We start from the raw sequence: 23,311 nt of genomic DNA, 5'->3' as shown, positions 1-23,311 counted from the left end.
ACTTTGATAGATCGCCTATTAGAAACTACTCTTCCAAGGTAACAGAATTCTAAACCAATAACTTCCTCGCGTTTTCAATTCGATATATTTCTCTGATAAATATTGGGTTGGCAACTAAGTGATTGCGGATTTTGTTAATACCACCCAATGACAAAATACGCAATTAATAAGTTGCCAACGCAATATTACAATTCCTACGGTAGGGAAAGTTTGATTGAAAATTTCAAAACCTTTTGCTTCTCTTCTGCTGTAAAATTTCCAAGCCAACTTTTCCCACTATAGAAGCTATAAAATTTATTATAATAAGAGTAAGTATAAGAGATACATTTGTAGCAGTATAATTTCCCAAAGATAACATTGTTGCCGAAACTGTTCAACTATAGATTCTCGAGAGTCGAGCCAGAGTATGGCGAGAGAACTACGATCTGTATTTCTGTTTTCCACGGGTCTTGGATCTTGTTCGACCTTGCGATCGGTGCATAAGCGATTTATAAATAATGTATGTGCGTTTATTTATACGTACGCGCGTACGGGGCCGAGTAGTCCTGCGCGAACTGGGCCGTGCAAGGAGCGTCAACGGGCAAAAAGAAGGTGTACCGGAGCGAACACGGGACCGACGAGGGAAGGGACATACACGCGATTGCCCGTATTCGTTTTGGTCGGACGTGATTCATTCAGATGTTACGTCCGTACTCCCTTTAAACCGGTCAACCGATACCAGAACGTGTAGTCCCTGGCGACAGGAAGCTACGAGGTGTTCTACCCTCGGAATCTCGAAGAACCTTTAAATGCCTCGTTTGTAACGTCGTACTTTCAATTTTCTATTTTATTATCTCCGCTTTGGTGATCTAAAGCGCTGAGACTGAAGCATTTCGATATTTTTAAATCTACCGCTTCGTTGCGAAAGAACGTTCAAGCGTGTTACTACAAACGGTTTTAAAACTTTTCAAATCTTCCGCTTTCGGCGGCTGAATGCCAACGTTTCTACGTTTCTCGATGTTTATCCCAGAACATCGATCAAGCTCGATCTATTCTACGAAATCCTTTTCAAGGATTTGTCTGGTCCGCAAAGATTCTCAAAATACACGAGAAGAGAACTGCCGACCGTCGCTCTCGAAATACCTTGACATTTCTAAACCTCAAGTTCGTCGGAGCTGTTGCAAGTTCAAGGCAACCGATCGATCCCGAAACATCCGATTCACTAACAAACGCAAGAGACGTCAATGAAAGCAAAGCATGCCGTCTCTTCCGAAGCCTCTCACACTTCCCAGAACCCCGTTTGTACGCCGAAAAAGGGAAAGAACGACGGATCGAGAGAACGATGGCCGAGAATGTGCTGGAAATTAAAACCAACCACGCAGACGGTTTCGGAAAACGTAAAACTTCATGACGCGATGAAAGAGAAGCGGACCGAGCAGAGAGGTATACCGGCTCTTACGGCGTAGCATAAACACCGGACGTTTACAAGCGCAGACTCGAGAGAAAAGCGTAAACGAAGTTGATGGAAGGGAAGCACGAGGTAGAAAGTACACTGGTATCGAGGAAAACGATACATAGCAGTACGTTATGTCTGTTCGATTACAGGTAATCGATGCTCAACACCGATCCAACTTCATCGACCTATAAATCGACACGGGGAAGCGCCTATGGATGGTAGCCAGCGATCTCTACCTGATGAGATATCCAATCGTGCTAGGCGTAAACGTACGATTATTCTTCTGCGGTATACGTGTTCCGCGGATGTATGAAATTCCGTTCGCGAGGAACGCGTTAATCACCGGCTATTGCAGATATCTCCTATCGACAATGGTTATCTTGCACGATTTCTCCGTTTCTATGTCTCTACGGGGATTTTTGAAAGCTCCTGACGAGGTAGATACATTGATGTAGTTAGGATTTAATGTAAGTTCGAGGAGAATGTATATAATCTACATTACCACTGATAAGTCTCACTCTCTACGTCTTCTACTTCTCGTAAAGCTTTAGCGGTGAATAAATTTGTTAATGTTAGAATTATACAATTATTATAACGTCACGTTATAAACAGCATTTCTATGCGATAACTGTGCTAAATATTCTGTACGAGAATGATATCGTACAGAATTATTTAGGAGATTTCTATCGATCGAACGAAGAACGTTAATCGAATAAGTCGGTATCGCTGGTTGTCAGGTGTCGATCTTTGTAAAATCTACTTGATACGATAACGATATTAAAAGAATTATATCTTCGTGTAAAATGATTCCTACTTCGTTATTGGATTTATTATTATTGGATCTATCTTTGGTTATCCGCGTTTAAGCAGACGATAATTTCCACTGTACACGGCTTACAGCCAGAAGCCTTAAACTGTAACAACTCGTAAACCTTTTAAACCAACGGAAAATCTAAAATTCTTAGTTTCCCGATAAAGCTCAAAATTCTGCCTTAGTTTACGTTGCCCGGTCGTCTGTGGTCACATCTGGTGCAGGTTTATTCTTAACGCCGTCACCCTCCGCCGTTTCCCTTCGTTCTTCGTGTCTCTAAACCCAAACCAACCTTAGCATATGTATATACGAGTGGTTCAGAAGTCGTATTAGTCAGCTGCATAAATCGAAAGGTACAGTAAAGCGATGATTAGACTGCGAATGTTCATGGGAAATTTTTCACATGCAAAAATACACATAATACGCAAACATAAATAGAACGCTGAAAATATGCTGCTATTAGCTGCTACGCTGATATCGAATGAACGTTCGCAGTCTAAGAACGACCTTACAAGCGCTACCTTTCTTTCTTATAAATATATCACGCGTCAGGATTTATCGTTATTCGCGTCATGTTCACGCGACGAACGAACTTACGCAATTAAGTAATTTGTTTCTCAAACGTTAAACATCAACGAATCGAACATCAATCGTGCATTTGCGTAACAAAATTAAGGAATCGCTGAAACGTGGAATTAATCAATTAACTTCCAAGAGGCTCGTATACATCGCCTGAACAAAACCTTTAGCCATCCACGTTCTAACGCTTTCCTAACGTTCTAACGTTTTGCCGACGAAGAGAATCGAAAAGCAAGAAGAGAGCAGAGAAGCGCGCGACGTAATGAATTGTCGTTGTTCGGACAGATTCACCGGGAACATTAATCAATAAGTAGAACTCAATCAAGGGCCCGGATGATAATGGAGTTTCTGAGGATGAGAAGGAAAGTTACAAAGACGTCGGGCCAGCGGCGCGATCGCAGGATCACAAATTATCCATCCTGTAGCATGAATGTCCCCGCTCCTCCTCCCTTCGATCATCGAGCAATATCTCATAGAGTAGCCGACCTGTGTTTAGCCTATCACGAAGTGGATGTCCTTGTCGTGACCGTGAAGCTAATTGCCGGTGGTCAGCGGGAGGACGAACGCCGGCGGAGGATAAATAGCGACGATGGTGGTGACGACGCACAAGAAGAAGGCGAAATATCACGCTGATTCCCCCTGCGATAGAAGTAGAAGGTGGAGAAGGATGTCGCCGGAACCGGAGGCGAGGGGTTCGGTGCTTTATTTTCTTCGCCGTTTCACCATCCATCATCGAGGGTCCTCCGAAAGGACGTCCCGAAGGTTGGATCCCGTGGCTTGCTCGAGAGCCGACGCTGACGCTCTCCTCGGTTATAAGCCGAGCGCGGATAGAAAAGATGGATGACTCGACTTGTTGAGTTTTTAACTCTAGTTCCTCCTCGGTAAAGGATCTCGGAGGACTTTTTGCGAGGTGCGATGCGAAAAAGCCTGAGAGGATCGTCTTGGAGACTTTGTCACGGAAATTGGAGAGATCGCATCGATCTCCGATACGCTTTCCATCAGATTTAATTAAACCTTCGAAACAATTACCTACATTATTATAGAGGAGTTATTATGGCAGGAGATATTCCACTGTTCGTAAATTCACTAAAATTCGTGCGCTCGAAATTGTCGCGAAACGCTTGCTCTCAAATCTTTCTCAATCTCGAATTTAAATGATCGTTCGAGTTCTTATCGTTTTCTCGAGTCCTCGTGTTCGATGTTTCGTTTCTTTAAACATAATATAACTTTTCAAGATATGAAGAGATAAAAAGACGAGAATACCATTGACAGATTCTTGAACGGAGGATTTTCTTTACCGACGATGAAACGTAATCCGAGAATACTACAAGTCACGCGACCGATTATTAACGGCAGGATCGAATGGATAAAAATCCGAAATCACGGCCAAGTAGTCGAGAGGAATTGGAAGAGAAATTATAAACGGGAGGTTTATCGGGCGGAGAAAGAAAAAAGACGAGTCGCAGGGACGGGCAGGTAAGTTGCTCCGCTTCGTAACTACGCGGAAATCGCGTTACCAGGAACGAGGAGTTCTCGTTAAGAAGGAACTCCGTAAATGTAAAGCCGACCGGTACAGATCGTTCATTGACGTGGATCTATCTGGGTTTTCCTAGGAACAACGCCAGTCGTTTCGAACGGCTCGTTCATTGAAACGTTTTATTTTTCCATTAAGAATCGACCGTTTAGACGTATGCAAAAATTCCCATTGACAGGATAATTATCCTCGTTAGTCCGTCAACCGACAGGCAAAAGTGCGCGCCAGGGAATAGATGAAGTTAATTATCGAACCCTATTTTCCGCCAGAGGAACAAGAAATACGCGCATCTCGCGGAAGAAGAATGGAATTACAAGAAATTATCGCTCAACGATATGTTTTCCTCGATCCTTCGAGCGATACCGCAGGATTTCGCGGAAGCAAACGAGATCGGTGCCTATGGTGTTAAACGTTAATGCGTTCTTCGACTCTTCGATGCATGCTAAACCGTATATAAATTATACGACAAGGAAGGACAACTAATAAATTGTACAAAATCTCCCACGCAAGCTAATTAAACAACGTTAAGTAAAATTCACCGAGAAATTATATAATTCGCGTGGATAAATTTCTTTTTCCGAACGAAATATTCGAGACGCGACTCTACCATTAAGAAATACTTAAGATTACGTCAATCTAAATCCATAAGCAAACTTCGATCTACCAAAGATCCGTGCAGATCTGCCAATTAAAACACCCGACGTCCCAAACATCGTTGTCCAGCGAATCCTCGTTTCCACTCAGCTACTCCAATTGACTAACGATACAAACCAAGAAGGGTACGACAACAACCCGGCAGTCGAAGGTTGGCCGGACTGGAGGCGAGCGACAGGCGCGTTTTCAATGAAGTCCTTATAAAGGCAAGGAGCGTGCGTGCGACGGCTTCTATGGCGAGGTAGAACGAGCGGAGGTTGCGCGAGGAAAAACCGCGTTTGATTCGAAGGAAAGGAGGAGAGTGGCCTCTCCGGCTTCCCAGATTCGATTAATCGCCGCGGGGCTATCGATCCAGGATGAATGCGCCGCAAGGGAGGCCACCGACGGTGCCTCTCCATTCACTAGGAACGACGGTAGCCACGAGAAGAGGAGAGCTTTCGTTTGAGCGTCGTCGCCACGTCTGCCCCAGCGATCTCCTCTTTTCCTCTTTCTCTTTCTCCGAGACCTGGCTGTTGCGTACGGTATACCGTTACAACTGGATGCCCCCGTGTCTTTACGATTTTCTGCGGCGATCTTTTTGTCGCCAGCCACCGGCCGCGGATCGAGATCAACGATCGCGACACGCTCGATTCATAACGATCCACTGCTCCGTCTCTCTTCCACTCGTGGTCCCGGAAAAACTGCACGAACACGCGTTAACTTATTCGGCTTTCCACGCGTTCAAATCGATAAGTTGTTCCTTATAGCTATAGTTATAGTTATAGGTTGAGCTTGGTGGCGTTCGAATGGTAAAAATGCTATCCTTAAGATCGAGCTACAAAGCTTAATGTTTACATATGTTTTGCGAAGATGGCGATCGTAATGAAGATGAAGGAAGAAGCGTTTCGACGACGCAAGAAACATTGATGTGCATGGAGCAGAAAGAAGTAGTAGAGATCTACTTTGTGACGGAGTTACGTGAAGAAGATGATAGGAAGATGATACCGAGATTCAGGAAAGAAAATGATACTAAACGATATACTATGATACAGCGAACGAAGACTTCTTACGCCTGATGCTGCTATAGGCAGCACATTAAGTACTTTTTGTAAATTGACAAGTGAGTCATTTAGCGTGTTCATTAGGAAAGATCACAAAAATGATAACTTATAAACTAAGCGTGAAATCTAAAGAGACCGAAGAATCCAGCACCGTTTACTCGCCAGAAAATATAAAATGGAAAGGCTAACTTACATTTACAGTCTTTACATCGTAGTACGAATAAACCTCGACTAATCGTTCACAAAGCTGTCGTTCTTAATCGCTCTATTTTATCATTTTTTCACACGATTCAATAGTTTATAACAATAACTAAACTTGCCTAAACCTAATCTAGAAATCCGCCGTGCGCGTTTATCGACTAATTTCACCGACTGAAAAGTTTTCAACGATGCGAACGAATTAGATAACGCTGACAGAAGAATCTAATATTTTGCAAAAATTAGATCTTACGGAGCAGTTAATATTCTAATTTATCGCGACTCTCAGGAAGAAAAATATACAACATGCTCGTGGCGAACCGCCCGACGCGTTGCTTATTTTTGAAAAAATATGAAACTACGCGAACATCCGCGAAATATCCATAATCAAGCGTATCCAGGAACGTCCCTTGACCCCTGAAGTTCAGCTACTTGAAACTTGCGAGACGGTAGCAACGGTATTTCGCGCGTCACGTTGTATTTCGTTTAATGGGGAAACGATCGTGGACGAAAACCATGGTGTTGGTTAAGTGGCAATTTAACGGGGATGAACAACATCGCCGAAAGTGCGGCGAGATCGTCGTTTCGTAAGGCGAGAAAGAAATATCAAGATCGGTTGGGCGATACGTCATACGAGCACCACCGGACATAACAGTACTTCGCTTATGGCCGGCGTCGTAAGCAAAGTAAATATATGCGGCTAACAATGGACAGGTTACGCTCGACCAGTCCGTAGAAATTTTGTCCCACAACCGTGCGACACAAAAATAACGAGGGTGAGACAAAACTTGTACGTCGACGCGACGGCGAGCCCAAAATTCTTGCCACGACGACCTTCTGCATACTGATGCCCTTTAAAGCAGCGCCATATCGTTACAAGCATCGTACGAGTTTCGCATCCTCGCGCCAACTTTTCTCTTAACACGATCCTTGCGTGATGCTGTCGATCCTTGCGTGTTTCAAGCTTTTCTATCGCTATTTTAGAGCTTAAATGGATTATTGGGAACGTTCGATTACGAAGGTTTTGCGAGTTCTTCGGCTGGTGTCTTCGATATTTCAGTCTATCGCTAGATGATACAGCGAGAATCCAAAGTTAGCATACTTTACAAAAATAAGGTTCGTACAGTATCGGTTTACCTATGTTTCTCGTTATTAACTTACAGCTCTACGTACTTTGTATCTTCGCTTAATTTTCAATTATACGCGCAACATTGTAGGTGCAAGGTTCTTGAACAAATTTCGTACCTTCAACAAGGTGCACGTGTAACTATCTTGTAATTTCTATATGTATTTTCAGTTTGACTTCAAGATTGGCCAATGTAATCGTGATAATCGAGTCCATCATAACGATACCAATGAGATTTCGAAACGATTCGTAAAATAATTCATAGCGTAATCCGTAAAAACATGTCTACGAATATTCGAGTAATTTCGTGAGCCTGTGTAGTTTTTTATCCACGGCGCATGGCATCCAAAGAAAGGATTTATGTTTTGATATACAACGATGGAGAATCGAACGTGTGTCGAAGAGCGGCGAACGCAAGAAGAGACCAGGACCGTTCTATGTTCCCCGCGAGGGCCGTGTCCGCTTGAAAACCGTGGCCATTTCTTCCCGGTGAACACAACGCGAACAGGTATTTGAAGGTTTTTGCGATGTCGTGTTGCACGACACGACCTTTCTGTGAAGCGAGCTCTCGATAACGATCTCTATTGCCTGTCCATAAGATCATCAATAATTTGTCGTGACTTGGGCGAAAACGACAGCCCTTTTTAAACCAATGAAATTTATGCCAGGTTGGCACGCAGAGATCGCGAACCGCTGTATACGCGCTAGTACCTACAGATAATCATCGAATTATAAATTGTATCGAGGGAAGATACAGCACAGTGGAAGTGAAGCTGAACTTTTGCTAATGAGCAGATTAGATCTTCTTTCGTTTGGCTTTAAATTGGAGATCGTGAGCGAAGGGACGTTTGAGAAAATGCTTGTGGAATTCTGCAATTTCCCCTGCAAATCTGTTAATTTTTATCGATAAAACTTCACCTTAATTAAAGAGTTCGCTAGAGTCTACCACATGAATTATTCATCGATATTATCGTAATTTACTTTTAGTATAGTCTGAGAGACTATACTAAAGTTCTTCGTGACTCAAAAATCTCTATTATAAAGGTAAACGTTAATTTGCTGAAATATAGAAAAATGTATTTAACCTTTAAAATGTTTTACCTTTTTTTAAAAGCTGCTGGCACGCGAACATTTATATCGGAAAAGAAACCGAGAAGCATTTTTCCATAAATCGTTGGTAGAATCGTTGTATGAAAGTTTACTCGTTGTTCGATAAAGATGCGAAAAGAAACGAATTGTAGGAAAAAGTCGCATTTTCGTAATGTTAGCGAATTCGTATCGCTACATACACTCGTGTCCCGTTATCAAAATCGGGCTGATTTCATCGGGAAGAAAATTGTTACAGATAGTTGCGCAATAACGCACCTTAATTGCCAGCGAATCGAAGAATCAGAAATTACTCGGTAATCACGAACACCGTTAATTAAGTGAATACCACGGCACAGTGATGCGCATTGGAAACAAATGAAACAACGTACGTATCAAAGTAGCCAACGGCAGAACGGTATATCTTTCTGATGCCAAGCTTGCTTGGCTTCGTTTCGAATCGATAAGAATACGATGTATCGATACGCGGATAAACTTCCGATAACGAGGTGCTTTCGTTGCTTCAACTACCTCGCGCTTGCGCTTCCTCAAGTATACATACAATAACAAGTACATGGTTTGCCAAGTACATTTCAGATTAAACTTGCACCAAGCAACTTTCTCTGCTAAGAAAGAAAACCGGGTTTATACCAAGTGCAAAACTTCCCCCGAAATATCTTTTTCTATAGAAGAATTTAAAGGAGAAATTCGCTGATCCTTGCTTCTCTTAGGATAAAAATTCTCGAGAAGGAAGACGACATTGGCGAAAGATCGTCTTACGCAGACTGAACGCTAGAAAATTCAAACTACCGGCGATAAAATCCCAAATTATATCGCTGTAGAGTGTTTTCTCTTTCGACGGAAGAATTTAAAAGCGAAATGCACGATTATCCGTTGCCTAAGGCATAAAAATATTTCGAAATTAAGACGTAGGAAAAGAAAGGTTTGACGGTGAATCGTGGACGCGTGTTCGCGTGAGCTTAACATAATCGATAGCGAAAACAGGAATATATGCACGCATCTGCAGGCTCGTGCGGATAACGCGTGCACCAGCAACAACAACGGAGAACGAAAGAGAGAAAGAGACGAGGGAATGGTACCGTAAGGCATCTCGAAATCGTTTCACCGGATCAAAATTTCAGGGACTCAAGAATGGCCACGAAACCCCAGAGGAAATTATTTCTCGAAGGCCACTTACCGAGGCGCTCACGAAGAAGTAATCGGACAGAAAATACGGAGCCACGGACCGATAATGGTTGGTCGTGAACAACGCGGCCCCCGGGCTCCTTATCCATCTCTCAGCCTTTCTCTCTTTCTGTCTTTTTCTTGTCCAGAAACAACAACGGACTTCGTACGCAACTCGAAGAATCCTTCGTCGATCTCGTAGCCTGGCTCTCTTCTCGTTCGATACCGAGCACCCGGCTACTTTTCATCACTTTCTCACGTTCGCGAACCCAGAATCCTCGGTCGAACGGGAAGCCGCTGATTACAGGAATTAAACCGCGTATCGAGCCACGAACCGCGCGAGAAATCATAATTAAACGCGGTTAAACCGCGATCTCCGTTAGGCGATTCGATGGTTTCCAGTCGAATTCCAGTTCTTTTGACTTTTCGGGATCGTACGATCGCGAGACCAGCTTTCCAGAGATATTTGCACGTTTTAAAGTCAATATTTGAGTATAACGTTGTTATCTATCGAACGAATATTTGGAGAAATCGTAAGAGATTCCTTTGCGTTTCCTTCGTAACTGAACGTTCCAAGTGATGCAACAGCGCGGTGCAGCATTTAGGGAAATTCGTGGAAATTCAATGAGATATTCTTGCTTTACTTTTGAAGAGCCGACGAGATTGGCAGTGGAAATTATTTAGGTCTATGGGATTGATTATCGAGAGGATCTTTTGTTGCGTGTTCATCGTTATGATATAATTAAACGTGAAAGGGAATCGATGACGAGCATCGGAACATTTCCTTGTCGACAGGATGACTTCGAGCATCGTCAAAGTTACAACGTCACCGTAAGGACAACACGATCGAACTTAATGAATTGAAATTGACAATGAGAACACAACATCAAGGATCCAATTAAACAGAACGGATCGCATAGTTCAAAGTAGTTAACGAAGAGTCACATTTTTCTATTTCCAGTCGTTGAACGTCTGATCCACGCTGTGGAGGAAACAACGACGATCCGATCGCGAATATTATACATTTATAGAAAACTTAAGAGATTAAAGGCGTACACGAACATATTAGATTGTCCGAAAAGTTTCTTTCGTTTTATGAGGAAATAATAGACGCACGTTTTTTGTTTTATATTATTTTGTTCAATTACGTACGATCCATTTTGTTCTGTTGAGACAAACATCGCGACATTTCACAGACTTGCTTTTACGTTTGTACGAAGATGCACCGTTGTAAAAAGAACACGTTTGCGAAAGAAAGACACTTTTCGGACAACCTAATACAACGTATCTAACGCAAAGTACTTCTTGCAGTATCTAATGGACGAAACAAATGCTCGTTAGCTGCATTCGTAAAAATCTAAATTCGCAAAAACAGCAACCTTCTATCGATGTCTTGTACACCATGCAAAAAAGACATAGAAACTGCCATAATTTAACTAGAAGATATATCGATCGTGATCGATAAAAATTCATTCGCCAACGATCGGCCGATATTCGAACTGCCCGATCCTCTAACCTTTAAGACCTACGTGGAATCGGTGTGGAACACGCGTTTTACAGGTATTCACGCAATCAGCTTGCACTTCCGCGATAGTCGTAACTCGTAGAAACGATCCGGGAGAGGGCCGCCGCGAGAAACGTTGTAAAAGGTCAAATTCCTTCGATTCGAGACTCTCCTCGTCAAATTACGAGCCGCGAGACGAAGAACCGTGCGACCGAGGGGCAAAGAAAGGTTGGATTGCGTATGCATTCGTTATTTGCGGTTTATATGGGGGACAACAGCGAGAAGTAGAGAGACAGAGGAAGAAAGAAAGAAGCCATGAAACCTGTGCAGATTGGCGAGACAGAGAGGCGAAGAGGTGGAGAATAAACCGATACAGAGATACCGCATCCAGGCGAAAGCCGACAAGCCAACAACTCTCGAAAGGGCCTGTGCTGTTGGGGTGCCGCGAGAAGACGGCTGGAATGCACCGAGAACAGGTCGCAAGGCTGCCGACATTCCGAAATTTGCAACGGCCTCGGCACGGGGAACGTGTCCCATTGTACGTGTACGAAATTATCCTGGCGTCTGGCCGAAAAAAGCATAAAAAGGGAATAGATTCGTGACCTTCCCCTTTCTCTTCAAGAAGCTCATAGATTCGCGAGAATTTCACGACCACCCTCGCTCTTCTTCCAATTCTATTTTCTTTCTTGGAAAAAGAAGAACAGCTTTTCAAGAATCTCGTCGCAAGATTCCGTACGAATTTTACGACCACCCACCTCTTCTTTACATTTTATTCTACTCGTTCGGATTTTTGGCCGTGCGATATAGCGAGACTCGGGTCGTCTCTTTGTACGATAATCCGTTAATTAAAGCGTTAACGACCAAAGTTTATCGGTGTAAATACCTTGCAAATACCTCTACGTTTCGTGTAATCGTAGAATCTATGTGAAAGAAATAGCGAGAAAATGATATTGCACGAATATTGAGAAGTCTCTTTCGTAAACACAAAATATGCAAATGATCTCGAGCTACAATATAGAAGCAAGCAGTTAAATTTCAAAGCTAAATTTCCTATATTTTCAATTTCCTATATTTCAATGTTCGTATGCATATTGAAAATTAATATGCACGCGCGTCACGCGACATAAACGAAATAAATTACACGGCTCTGACATCGATACAAAGTTTCGCAAACATTTCCCAATGGAAACATCCGTAGCTAAAATCAATATATTATCCAGCGCGTTTCATGCGGCGTGCAATTTTCCTGGCGTCATTAGCGGAAACCAGAAACGCCGCTCGTCATTCATCGTATCGGCTATGGATACGTTTCTCTATACTGTATACCGCAAAAAGCGTTTATACCTATTCAAAGTCCCCTTTTCTCTTCTGGAATCGATTGCTGCGTAAAAACCAACCAGAAAGATACTCGAGAGCAACAGAAAAACGGATAATCGTGGAGAATGGAAGAAACTCTGGAGAATCGAGAGAACCAGAAACGAAACAAGAAAAAAAAAGACCATAAACGTCGTCTTATCGAACAGATTTTAAACAGACGACTGTTCTTAACATATTACACGTTCGTACGTATTTCGACTTTTACGAAATCTTAAATAAATATCCGAAAAATGATTAGAAAATGATCAAATCCTCTAGGAATTGTCATCTCGTTTGAAACATGGAACATAACTTGTAACACTCTTGTAACAACCGTCTCTTTAATTCGATGTAACGTTCTTGCTCGTATCCATCGCATCTTTTCATCGCTGTGTTCGTCAACTTTGACGCTCGTATTATTTCTATCGTAAGTATTTACGCTTAATTAATTTCACGCATATGATGAACGATTTTACGATACAGATTCAGACTTTGTATAAACTTCTCCGTGTTTCTTAAAACTCTACAAGTGTTCAAATATTGTACTTTCACACTTGCCTGCATACGTAATACAAAATTCTGATCGATTAATCGTTTCGTTATGCTTTAGGTTAATTAACGCGTTTCGCGCGAAACCTGCAAGTGTCCTAAAACTTGAACGATGTTCCTGTGCTGGCGTTTCCAGTACGGTACCGTACGATCCGCAGCGTGAATTGATTTTTAACGCTTTTATTCTGCGGCTCACCCCCACCCCCCCCCCTCGAGACCCCGCTTTTACGAGGCAATTTTGCTCATCGACGACCGTACCGGGCCCCGTTGTAAATAAAAACCACAGGCAGAAGGAAGAAAACCGTACTATAAAGATTCCTGTTCTTCTTCTTTTAACGTCTCCTAACTTGTACCGCGTGCCACGTATTTATGTCCCGGAGCCCGTGGCGATGCTACTTTTTCGCGCATTCGTTTGTAAATTACTATTACGATTCAATCGAAACAGCCACGACTTCGGAAAATAAAGAGAAAAAGAACGAGGAGGGATATAATCTGGAGGATTCGAAAAATTTTATTAGAAAAACGGATAGAAAAGAGGTTGGGGGGGAGGGATAATTTCGAGAATCCGAAAAACTTCATTTTTTGGAGGAAGATACAAGAACGTTGATATATTCTTGAGACCTTCGGTCTATTTAAGAGATACATTTTGAACGACTTGATCGGATTGATCGAGATTAACCTTGAAAAACCCTCAACGCCTCCGCCAATAGCAATTTCTTCCATCTATCTGCGTCAACCTTGAATTCCACTTATATTTCACTCTTTTTTTTTCTTCTTTTTTCTTTCTTTTTAACTCTACGGCGAATCAAACGTACTGTGCGTTTTTCCATTTACCAGAAATGGATTTCGATTATAACGATAAGTGGAACTCCAGTATTCTCGCACTCTGGCTATATTCTAATACCAAATACAGATTATAATTGCGGGACGACGCGTATGGAATTGCAATAAACGAATCGTATGTGTGTATATATATATATATATTATATAGTTTCATGGCTGGATGTTTGTGCAAATCAATATTTTTATGAATATAAGAAAAGACATTTATTTCAATCATTTAATATTATAACGAGTAAAATGGACTCTCTATAAAGCGTTATAATCTCTATAACCCTCTATAACCCTATTTTTCATTGTTCCTGCGATTTATCACTTCAGTGGATAAACCGTACAGGAATTAATGAATACACGTGATATAAATGGACTGCTTGCTGATAAAACAGTGGTATAACGATAATGGAAAATATACAGTTACACGTACGCGATATGATACTTGAGAAATATAAATAAAATATGAATAGATAAATAATTGTGAATCATCTAAAAATCTACATTTTTGTATACATAAACGTCATAATAATTATAGAATATCTACCGATCCTTCGTACTATTCTAAATCTTTTAAAAATCTAGGTAATCTCCGTAAATAAGTACACACAGATAATTATAGAATATCTACAGATTCTGTATACCGGAACTGGTATAACCTATACGATTCATATAACGCGCGGTTTCTTACAAAACGCAACACACCCCTGCATATTATACTTTACTCATTGTACTTTAATTTGCACATCAATATATCATATTATATATCTTCTGTACATTTTTGCATCTTGAAATATCTCCGAAACGCAAAAACATCGACGGTCTAATCATGACGAACGAACCGCTACATCGGCGCGACGAAAGCCTGAAAAGAGAAGCTACACGGGTGTCTGAGTTGAAAACCGTTGGTTCGTTCCGCGGACTAATCGTGTTCACCGTGCACGCTCATCTTACATAACATCGACATCTCGAACGTCAGGACCTTCGTCCTTCTGGTTGGTCCCGATCACGGCAAGGAATTCGAGGGCGAGCAAGAAAGAGAAAATGCCGGCTCGCAATGGACCGAGTACGCACGCGTGAATAAAAACGAGACAGAGATACATACGCAAGTATACGTTAGAGCGAGACAAAGAATACAGACAGAGAAGGATAGATAACGAGCAAGAGAGAAGAAAAGGCGCACGCAGGGAAGAAGAAAGAGAGAGAAAGGAAGGGAGACAGAGAGTCCATCAAGCAAAACTCACCCTGTTGCATTCCAGAGCCTCCGCGCTGTGCTCCTCCTTCTGCTTGAAGCAGCTGCTGCACTTGCTCTTGTTGAATATGTTCGGCGCGAACTTCCTGCACTCGGCGCCGGTGCCACGGACGCCCGCCGTGCCGCCCGACATCGCGACACGTGCGAATTAACCGCGACGACCGGACAGCACCATCGTTCGTCTCTCGCCCCCTTTTTCTTTATTCCTCACCCTCCGGTTCACCTCCGTTCACAAGCACCGAAAACGCACCGAGCAAATACGCACCGACTAAATTCACGCCGGCTAAAAACGCGCTGGCTAAATACGTACCGACGAAATACGCACCGACTAAATGCGCGTCGACTAAGTGCGCACAAACCAAACGCGTATAAACCAAATGCGTATCGATTTCGCACGACAAAAATCGACTGATATCGATTACTCTAACGTAAAACTCCAAAACACAATTTCTCAAAGTTGTTCTTTCTGCACACGATGAGACAGTTTTATCGAATAGCGATTTTATTCTTTTAGAATATTAATTTCATTTATTTAAATTTGTACGAATTCTGTATAATTTTGGCTTTTACACAGACGCGCGCCACCACCGGCAACGAGTCAGTCCCCAGCGGCCACTCTCCGCGTGTCCGTTACGTTAACGGATCGAGTTAACAGGATTTCGTATTCTCGTTTCGCGCGAGGATCGTCATTTATCGAGCTATCGACCGGCAACAATATGTTCTCGATATGTTTCGTCGATTTCGTTTGTATCTCGCGTACAGTCAGATTCGTGACACGATCGAGGATCGACCGTACATCGAAGCGACGCTCGCTTAGTCGAGAAGAGCGAAATGTGCTGAAATCGGCGCCAATGTATGAATAGTAACGTATTACGTTCTCTCGTGATGGTTGACTCCGTAACCGGAAGAAACTCCGATACGCTTCTTTGCCCGATGTTTACATACGCTTCGGCCAATGATATACGTGCTCGGCTCCGTTCGAATTTCGTAACATATACAAACGAGCGCGCTTGTCTCGTGCTTGTGTGTTTACAGTGTGTTTATATGTCACACGCGTTTAGGTGGCACGCACCGGTTACCGTCGATATTGCGATATTTACATGATTCGGATAAACGAATCTGGTCGAAAAGATACAATATACAGCGAGATGACTCGATCGATCCGATTTACCCTCGCGTCCCAATCGACTTGTTGATAATGTTCCCCTCGAATACTGTACGCTGTTCGATGCGAGCACGTGGATTATACGCGGCACTCCGAATCACACGAATCTATTATTAGACACAATAGCATGCACCGCTGTTAACATGTCACAGCACCGATCTATCGATCGTTCGACTAATCGAACTGTTAATCGCACATGATGGAGCGCGATTATTCGATCGAACGAAAGGTCACTTGTTTTTTTGGCTGCTCGAAACTCGCCTTGGATTGTGTAGAGACGTGGCTAAGATGTGATTATTCGTTTGCCACAGTTCAGGATATACCAATAGTAGCACCACGAGCACCACGATCCTTATGTACGCTTATACTATATCGACTGTCACAGTGATAATCCCGTGATATGACCCAAAATACTACACACCCGACCACTACGGCAACGACCACGACGACGACGACACTCGAGCACACTTATGACACGTCGCGTTGTGCTCTCCATGACAGAACGCTCCCGCGGACGTCCATCTGCGATCTGGCTCGTTTAACTCGGCCTCTATGCCGTCCGTAGCGCTCACTCTCGCTCGATCGACCGTAGCACGCCCTCTTGGGTACGAGGCTACGCCAGCGCCAAACTAGTCCCCCATTCGTCCTCTGGAACATAGCGCCACGGCGTAAGAATTTCAACTAATCATCTCGCCGTTATTCTTTTATTCTATTTTCTTCGAATTTTCTTGATTGCGACCCTCTTACTTAATAATTCACCAACTAATAATATTAGTAAATTGTCAAGTTACAGGTTGTAAATTATATACTTCTTTTTTTTTTGGCATCGAATAGGATACTCAAATAATTTGTAACTTGTAAAATTTGATTACAAAATTTCATTTGCGTCATTTATTAAACTTGTTATTGTTATGCAAGAGAATTTACTAATACTTATAATTTGCAACTTGTGAATTGTAAGATTTAAAATAAACGATAAATATTATAAAAACATTAGAATTAAATATAATTCATTGACAATTGATATCGCTTGCAAGAAATTAAACAATATATATTATCAAACACATTAAGGTATGAATAATAGATTCAACAATTGAATTAATGTAACAATTGAAATCTAAATTTAAGGCTAAGATTTATACATCTTAGCTATAAAGAATTTCATAAGACTTGGTTTTAAAAAAGATACGTATGTATGCCTGATATGATCTATCACAATTTGTATTTAAATATATTATTTGTATAAAATATAATGTACACATATAAATATAGAATGACAAGGTAAAAGATATATTTGCAATTTTATTTTATAATTAGATATACTCCTAACAAAGTCACATTTCACAAAATACTACATACTATCCGAATGATATATATTTCGTGAAATGTGGTTTTGCTAGGAATGATGTAATAATCATAAGTACCTTCCTAGCGGATGATATCTTCCTTGCTTTCCAAACGTAATCAAATGTTGAAATAAATGAAGAAATATGACTTCACAAAGAAGCACGTTTGAACAAACTTAAGTTGCAAACTACGACTTGACTCATGCGAATGCTTAAATTGAATCAGCTGATTTTTACATCCGGTTCAATGTTCGAGATTTCTTTTCCGGTTCATCCAGACCAACGTTCCAGTGTTTGGAAGTCTGATTGTAAAGATGGTAGATGAAGCTGGTGACAGGTTCGTAGGCTAAATTATTTTCGGCTTTTTATACAAAACTTGATACTTCTAACTAACACTAATATACATACCGTAATATAATATAATAACATAATAATTAATTTTGAAATGAAATTAACCTCGAATCTACTCCCTGGAATTCAGGAGTTTAATCTTTCATAATCTCTGCTGTATGTCCGTGAATGTTTTACTAACCCGTAAATTTCCATTTCAAGACAAAATTAAAAATCATTTCATTATAAAGATTTATTATTTTTATGTACTATGTTCATTTTTTTCCCTACATTTTTTTTTTGTCTCCTGTCAATCTCAGTAACATTTTTGAATCATTAAAATGTATATTAATTTGACAAATATTGTTAGAATCCGATAAAATGTTATTTAGACATATAACATTAAGGATAATGTTATTGTTTCTGTTATAAACGTGTTTGTATTCAAACAAATATAGCGTTGATCATCTCCAAACAACATCTTACATAACACACAAAAGAATTAATTTATAAGAAGGATCATACTATTTGATTTAAATTACACAATTGATATATAAAAATATATTTTTGACTTTATAAGAATGAGTACAATTTATATGTTTTATTATGTATGTATAAATTATAATATTATTTTGAAATAATGGAATTATATTTATATCTAAATGTAATTGCAATTTATATAATTTATGTAAAGTATTTATTTGACAATTAGGTAGGGATTTCTTACAGGGATGATTCCTCAAATGTTGCCATCATCAAAGAGGTATACGATAACGAAAATGCACATGAGACATTTGAATATGAACTAGAAAGAGCATTAGAATCTGAATGCAGTTTAATCGTTATTGAGCCATCTAAATTAGGTGATGAAACCTCCAGATGGATAGCAGTAGGAAATTGTCTTCATAAGACTGCAGCATTGTCTGGTCTTGCTGCCATAACTACAGGTTTTTAAAACTTATGTTTCATATTATATATGTATATATTTATATTGAAATATTATTCTTTATACAAAGTATGTTACTATATATTTCACAGGTTTGATTTGGGGTGACCAGCCCTATATTTGTGGCCCATTAGGTTTTATATCTGTAATATCCTGTGGACTTTATACTGTTTCTTGGCAGTTTGATCCCTGCTGCCAATATCAAGTAGAGACTGACACAAGCAAACTACCACATGTAGAATTGTTGGCAGTTCTAGGACCATCGTCTCCAACATTTCTCGTAAGAAAAGATGATACCAGAAGAAGAATTCTTCATACGACTATTACACTGGTAGCTCTCAGCATCAGTGCTTGGAGAGTTTATCAGGCATTTAAATGAAATGTTCTTTTACCAAGAAAGAGAAAATCTGAGTTTTAAAAAACAGTAAGGTAGGCCATACGATATATCATAAAAGATCGTAATAAGGCCTAGCATAGAAATCTGTGAATTACAATTTCATGTAAATTAGTGGGGATTGTTGAATCACTCAAATCTATTTTTGTTTGATGTTTATATTTCTTTTAAGTTTTGACACTACCTCACAGGTGGATGCTGATTTTACAATAGAAGGGAAAATATCTAATAAAGCAGACTAAAAGAAGCCTGTTCTAAAACCACTTTGAATCTAAAACATGATATTTCTTAAGGCTCCACATTGTTACTCTATGATCTCCATCTTGTTGATTATATCACAGTTAATATTAACACAAAAAAGACACAATCATATTCATGCAATCACTTATGTGATATAACTACTAATATAAGTGTTCTTAGATTTATGCTAAATTGCAAACGTACATCTGAAAGGTTGGACTTGAACTATATATTTTTAGTGTGTAAATAAAGTAGATAGAATACACTGCATGTGATATATTAAAGAGAATGTTGCCTAGATTTTCTCACCCAATGATATAGTCCACTATGCAAAAGATATTAATATTCGGAAAAGCCATTCTTGAAAATATCTAAAAAAAATTTGTCCTAGTATTATTTGGCAAACATCTTAATCAGCATAATACACAAAACTTTTGTTAATTACATAAGACTCTTATCATGCTATATACAAACACATGGGATATCAAATTAAACGTCACAAACATTTCTGTAAGTGAATGATGATAATAAATATTACATCACGTAATATAAGAAATTTTTAGATACATTTTAAGTTGAGTAATGTGTCAAATAATTCTTGCAAATTACTTGTAAATATAAACAAAATATACCAACATCTATGATTTTATGACTATATAGCAGATATAATACAAAATTGTTATTTACATGATAGGTAAGGAAACCTAATTGCTTTAGAAAAATCTTGAGTACCGTATACCTACTTTCCCTTAACATAAACAAAATGTAAAGTTTATTTCAATCAGTGTATGCTTTCTAATATTCATCTACATTATTTTAATATTTAAAAAAATCTATATGAGGTAAAAATTAAAAAAAAAAGAAAATAAAATCAGTAGGCCAATACATTTTATGTAGAATTTAAGAGTTTAACTATCTTTGCATAATATCTTTTACCAAAATAAAATCCAAAATAAAATATAGTTATTACATATGGTGTGCATTTTATGCACAATACAAACATATAATGCTTCATTATGTTAATGTGAAAAATTATGTGTTCGTATTTTTTTTACAATTAAGTTAACGTCAATTATAATCTTTTTAAATTAAATTAAATTAAAATTTACAAAAAAATCACTGATACATAACAAAAACTTAAATAAGTGTCCTGCCATGACAACAAAGTTTGTACCAATTAGTGTACATTATATGTCATACTTTAAATGTCTCAGTTATTAGCCAAATATTTGTTATGATACAACTTATAATATTTTATAGTTGCAACATACAAAAGAATATGCAATAAAATATCTATTATGGATAAAGATACATTTGATGAATGGTATGTTAGGTAAATTTATTGTTCTGTAATTTATAGCTTAAAGTCTCTATTTCTCTGCATTTTCAAGCATTTATTTTTCTACGTGAAATTTATGCAAGTATCTTTACTTTCTGTATATGTCTATATTTTACAGCTTTTATTATATTTATAAAACATAATTTCTGTAATTACTTATCTTTATATATTCCATGACTTTTCAAGTTTTAGATGACATATATTTTAATGTGCTTCAATCTAAATTCCATTAACACGTTTATAGTATTAAAATGTATATAATGTAAACATATTCCACCAATGACTGGCATTATAATAAAATATAATTTGGATATAATTTTGTCCAATGCATTTCATAAAATTATTCTCTTTTCAAGACTGCCATCAACTTGGCATAAAATTAAATTTATTATAACATATATTTCATTTTAGTTATAACATAATAATAAAAGATATTATAAATATAAAGGTAGAAACAGAATATTTTTATAAATAATAAGAAACAAATAATTGCCCCTTTATTATAATCATATATTAAGTATTATGATTCTTTTGCCTTTTTAGCTCGTTTTTGCATTATCCAGAAATACAATGATGGACATAAAGTGCGTAAATATACTGCACATTTTGGAATAAATGGTGCAATAAACACATCTTTTTCTTCTTTCAATACTGCTTTTAAAATACAATCTGCTACATATTCTGGAGAATATCCCTCTTGTGTGTTTTTATCCATTACTGTAATTGCATTGATGTTTATACACAATTACATTTTACTAAGATTAATTAAGTTTCTAGTTTACAAACCTCCATAAATTTGCCCATTTCCTGTTAATGCATTCTGTGAAAGAGAGGTTTTTACATAACCAGGACTAACAGTTGTAACTTTTATATTTTGGTCATACATTTCTGCTCTACAACAATCGCACCAGGCTTGTAATGCATATTTAGAAGCTGCATATGCAGACCTGTCATATTAAGAATAGTAATTAAAATTTTCTAGGAATTGCTTTCAAATTTAAATATAAAATATCCTAACCTGTATGGTATCGAAATTTTTCCCTGTATGCTACTAACACATATTATGTGACCTGACTTTTGCTGAATCATATATGGGAGGACAGCTGTGGGACACAGTAGACTTTTTGATAAAGAATCAACAAATTTCATTGAATTAGGATTAAATAATTACCTTTTGTCAAAGCAATTTGAGCAAAATAATTTGTAAGCATTACTTTTATATCTACATCCATATTTGTATTAACAACTTCACCTCTGTAAGAAATGCCAGCATTGTTAATCAAAATATCAATCTTTCCATGGATATCTATCATTTTTGAAACTTCAGTTTGTAGAGAATTGATATTAGTTAGATCTAATGGTACAATTACTGGAGGATGAGTTGGTATTGTCTAAAATAAAGTCAAATCGTTTACAATGAATTTTAAGAAAAATTGTTGTCAATGGATACATACAACATGAATATTCAGTAAGTCATTTTTCACTCTTTGCAATTCCTCCTTTCTTCTAGAAATTAAAATAAGTTTACAGCCACAGTCATAGAAAACATGCGCTAATGCCTCTCCTAATCCAGAACTGGCTCCAGTTATTATCACAACCTAAAATACCAGTTGAAATATAGCAGGTGATTATTTTTAAAATTTACAAAATACAAATTCATATGAAATATAATCTACCTTCCCACTTAACATACTTTTTCTTCTTTTTCGTTGCATTATATCAAAGAAATGATATATCAACCATGGGATAGTAATTGGAAATCCAAGCAAAGTAAATAACCACCATATAAGATGCCAACCTTTTAATGTTTCTTCTCTCATGATTTCAAATATTTGTATATATCTATGAAAAAATCAGGAGCTTTCAATAAGGGGTATTAGAATTTGAAACATACAGAATTAAAATGATAACTTATGTATTACGTTATAAACCGTACATTCTATAGAGATACGCGTCATATAGCGAAGAAACTTTAACCTCTATGCTCCTAAACTTTGACCAAACACATGGAAACCATACATTATATAGAATAATATCTGATAATATGTATTTGGTCATAATATACCATAAATAACATGGAATATAGATGTAACAGTCGTAGTTGAATATGTATTCGCAAAGATTCTTATCATTTCAATGTAGCATTCAATATTATCGATTGACAGTTACACACGTTGCATTCCTATGCATGTCTGTAATTTTTTATTAGTTTGATAAATAACAATAATTGTAAGATTTAATCCAAATGATTTTGTCTATATAAGGATTGCAATTAATCTTAATGAATAAAATAGACATCTATTTTTTAAGGAAACTTTTGTTGCCTTCAATTATTAAATACCTATATCGCTTCAAAAATTAAGGAATTCTGAAAACATAAGTTTAGACTTTAATAACTAAAATTTAGGCTT

At 38.5% G+C, this 23,311-nt stretch overlaps 3 protein-coding genes across 7 annotated transcripts in view; 1 reads left to right on the top strand and 2 right to left on the bottom strand.

The window, feature by feature from the left end:
* Osp (myosin phosphatase Rho interacting protein outspread) overlaps nucleotides 1-16,870 on the bottom strand; it is a 214,955-nt gene extending 198,085 nt beyond the window's left edge. For 2 of the 4 annotated variants that reach the window (XM_072000853.1, XM_072000854.1), the window contains exon 1: nucleotides 15,133-16,870. In XM_072000853.1, the coding sequence (XP_071856954.1) occupies nucleotides 15,133-15,273 (141 nt within the window). In that variant the 5' untranslated portion in view covers nucleotides 15,274-16,870. The remainder of the gene's footprint in view (nucleotides 1-15,132) is intronic. The other 2 variants (XM_072000855.1, XM_072000856.1) reach the window with 2 other exon arrangements.
* Nucleotides 16,871-17,874: 1,004 nt separating this feature from the next.
* Nucleotides 17,875-20,660, top strand: Pmi (Transmembrane protein Pmi). Of its 2 annotated transcripts, XR_011799489.1 has the most exons (4): nucleotides 17,875-17,988; nucleotides 18,711-18,928; nucleotides 19,020-19,356; nucleotides 19,513-20,660. XR_011799489.1 is itself a non-coding variant. In XM_072000493.1 (3 exons), the coding sequence occupies exons 1-3, from the start codon at nucleotides 17,966-17,968 to the stop codon at nucleotides 19,304-19,306; spliced, it is 528 nt and encodes a 175-aa protein (XP_071856594.1). In that variant the 5' UTR covers nucleotides 17,875-17,965; the 3' UTR covers nucleotides 19,307-20,660. The 2 variants fall into 2 exon arrangements, 1 of the variants encoding a protein (XP_071856594.1); XM_072000493.1 differs by having other exon boundaries at nucleotides 19,020-20,660.
* Nucleotides 20,661-20,934: 274 nt separating this feature from the next.
* Nucleotides 20,935-23,227, bottom strand: LOC139985762 (dehydrogenase/reductase SDR family protein 7-like). The gene is made up of 6 exons (XM_072000485.1): nucleotides 22,577-23,227; nucleotides 22,355-22,498; nucleotides 22,072-22,291; nucleotides 21,919-22,003; nucleotides 21,687-21,847; nucleotides 20,935-21,617 (listed from the first exon to the last, which is right to left on the bottom strand). Exons 1-6 carry the CDS (start codon nucleotides 22,718-22,720, stop codon nucleotides 21,421-21,423), a joined length of 951 nt encoding a protein of 316 aa, XP_071856586.1. The 5' UTR covers nucleotides 22,721-23,227; the 3' UTR covers nucleotides 20,935-21,420.
* Nucleotides 23,228-23,311: the final 84 nt, after the last annotated feature.

This window comes from Bombus fervidus, chromosome 3 (assembly GCF_041682495.2).
Source record: "Bombus fervidus isolate BK054 chromosome 3, iyBomFerv1, whole genome shotgun sequence".
NCBI lineage: Eukaryota > Metazoa > Arthropoda > Insecta > Hymenoptera > Apidae > Bombus > Bombus fervidus.
This window is presented reverse-complemented; position numbering and strand designations above follow the sequence as displayed.